Below are 702 nucleotides of genomic sequence, written 5' to 3'. Positions count from 1 at the left end.
ATATATATTTGTCTAGTATATTTAATATATTATTATTTATTATCTAATTTAATACATTTATGTATTTAATATATTTATGCTTTCATTTAATATAGTTTTCATATTTATTTCCATCTTAGGCTCAACATTAGGTACATTCACGAACGTAGTAATCTCCGGATGTAGTACGTCCGATGAAAGATGTATTTTTGTGCGCGGTACTAATGCATCTATGTCTATCAGCTTTATACCTAGTGAGTATGAGAATTATATCCAAAAATCACACGTCCAATTTATCTGTGAGAATTCAATTTTAATTCAATGATATTAAATATATTTAAATTATTAGTTAAAAATACATATTTAAGATATACATCTTTCTATAAATTATAATATTATATATAATTATATAATATTTGATACATAGTAAATTAAATTAAATTAATTAATTATAGATCTATAAATTTATTAAGTAATGATCGTTTTATAATTATAATGTATTATTTTGTGCATTTCTTTTACAGACAAAGATATCTCGAAAATCGATGCACGTGTTTACGGTAAAATAACTGTTTTTCCGATACCTTTTCCATTAAGCCAGCCTGATGTATGCCAGGATCCTAATTCTGGGATCAAATGTCCTTTACATAAGAATCAAGAATATCATTATACTACCGCGATGTTCCTGCAGAAGAGTTTCCCTTCGGTAAATAGTCTTACATA

General features: G+C 25.4%; 1 protein-coding gene across 1 annotated transcript in view; it reads left to right on the top strand.

Moving 5' to 3' along the window:
- Positions 1–702, top strand: part of LOC108752514 (protein NPC2 homolog) — a 10,481-nt gene that overhangs the window by 9,297 nt on the left and 482 nt on the right. The window contains exons 2-3 of the mRNA XM_018493362.1: positions 120–233; positions 504–685. Coding sequence (XP_018348864.1) covers positions 120–233; positions 504–685 — 296 coding nt within the window. The remainder of the gene's footprint in view (positions 1–119; positions 234–503; positions 686–702) is intronic.

The sequence above is a fragment of the Trachymyrmex septentrionalis genome, unplaced genomic scaffold, assembly GCF_001594115.1.
Source record: "Trachymyrmex septentrionalis isolate Tsep2-gDNA-1 unplaced genomic scaffold, Tsep1.0 scaffold60, whole genome shotgun sequence".
NCBI classification, from domain to species: Eukaryota; Metazoa; Arthropoda; class Insecta; order Hymenoptera; family Formicidae; genus Trachymyrmex; species Trachymyrmex septentrionalis.
The sequence above is the reverse complement of the archived record's forward strand: the minus strand, read 5'-3'. Positions and strand labels throughout refer to the sequence as shown.